Genomic DNA, 1749 nt, shown 5'->3' with positions numbered 1-1749 from the left:
CTAGCTCCTGGTTGGTAAATGTAACTAACTCTCCTTGTGCGTTTCTCAGAGTATGTCTACTGGTCATGCATCTGGAACATTAGCTGCAACAAAAAGGATAAGGCAAGTTAGAGGTCTTAGACTAAATAAATAACCGAAAAATAAAGGTAAAAAGATGGTCCCCGGCAACGGCGCCAAATTGATATTACGTGTATACGCACACCAATTAACCTAATGTGCACACTACAACAATCGAATGGTATGTCGATGTAACACTTTAGGATCGAATCCACAGAGACCAACTATTACACTTTATCTTTATGGGATCAATATCAAGCTAAAACAATATGGGGGTTTTAAAGTTGATTTCGTAACAAGCAAGTAAGAGATTGATTTAAGGTTTTTCAGATGATTAAGAATGCTAGCCTAGGGTGGTTTGATGTTTGATCGGGTCTTAAGCAAGTGTGAGCCAAACAATTATTCAAGTTAATTAAGAGCAAGGTCTAGAACTCGGATCACTCAAGTAGAACAGTCCACTGTCGTGGTACTGCTCCCTATGCTGATCGATCTTGATACCTAAACTCTCGTTTGGATCAAGATGCGACAGCAAGCAATAGAGGTCAAGTCCGATATGTTCACAAAACACCCTAACATCTACTTTCGCTGGTTAGGGATGCAATGCTCATTCAAGTTATGTCTAGCAACCTATAACACTTTTGATGAATAGATTAAACCTAGAATCAGGCACTAAGTGGTTAACTTGATGCAAGCCTTAAGAACAACAGTGAATGAAGACAATCGATTTATAACTTATTTATGTCAAGCTCACGGATCTAACACCCTAACACCCTAGACTAAGCAAGCTGACTACTCAGCCATAGCTATAGAGAACACAGAGATAATAGATGAAGAAAACATGTTGAATCAATAAAATAAAAGAGATAGGGTTCAGGATTCTTCTCAAGAGTGTAGAGATCCTTCTCCCTTTACAATAAGCAAATCCAACAATGGAGTTTTCGGGTCTGGTTTTTTCTCTGTAAACTAGCGTAGAATGATAAAGAGAAACAGAAAATATGATATATCAAAGTCACAGGTGGCTGGGAGAGAAAATAGGGATAATTAGGGCAAATTCCGTAATGATTGTAGTTTCCTTAAAAATCTCTGCCGCTGAAACACTCACTCGGAACAGTCACTCAGGTTGCTCCGCTATCCGGAACAGTCATCAAGATTGTTCTGCGTGAAAACCACCAAATTGCATTGTTTTCTGCCTCTTTTGTTCCCGCTGGTACACCTCCCACCCAATGCAAATCCAGACCTGTAATGACTCCAAAAGGACTAGAAAGACTCGATAAAGACTTGAAAACCAATTTAAAAGCATATATACAACATGTATAAAACACCATATATCACATCGCCTTTTTAAATGTTGTTTTTGGTCAATGATTTGTGAAGAGTAGAGCGGCACATCAGCAGTTTTTGAGAAATACATATTCATGAATTGTAGTCATATAAGTTACAAAAAAAAAAAAAATGAATTGTAGTCATATGATTTTTTTCAGCTTTTTAGACCTTTTCAATACATAATTCTACCCGATATCAATATGCTTGCATAAGGTGTTGAAATTACTTAAATAAGTATCTGCAAATGTGTGACAAGATTGGTTGCATCAGCTATATATGATACAAAAAAAAATCATTGAAGTAAAATCAATGCACGACGAGAATCATGAACGAAAAATCAATGATGACATCTTATATATTAAAATAGAA

General features: G+C 36.7%; 1 protein-coding gene across 1 annotated transcript in view; it reads right to left on the bottom strand.

Moving 5' to 3' along the window:
- Positions 1 to 67, bottom strand: part of LOC106329825 — a 1010-nt gene extending 943 nt beyond the window's left edge. The window contains exon 1 of the mRNA XM_013768450.1: positions 30 to 67. Coding sequence (XP_013623904.1) covers positions 30 to 67 — 38 coding nt within the window. The remainder of the gene's footprint in view (positions 1 to 29) is intronic.
- Between the last annotated feature and the right edge of the window lie 1682 nt (positions 68 to 1749).

This window comes from Brassica oleracea, chromosome C3 (genome assembly GCF_000695525.1).
Source record: "Brassica oleracea var. oleracea cultivar TO1000 chromosome C3, BOL, whole genome shotgun sequence".
Lineage (NCBI taxonomy): Eukaryota > Viridiplantae > Streptophyta > Magnoliopsida > Brassicales > Brassicaceae > Brassica > Brassica oleracea.
Note: the sequence above shows the minus strand (reverse complement) of the source record. Positions and strands in the feature narration are given on the sequence as shown.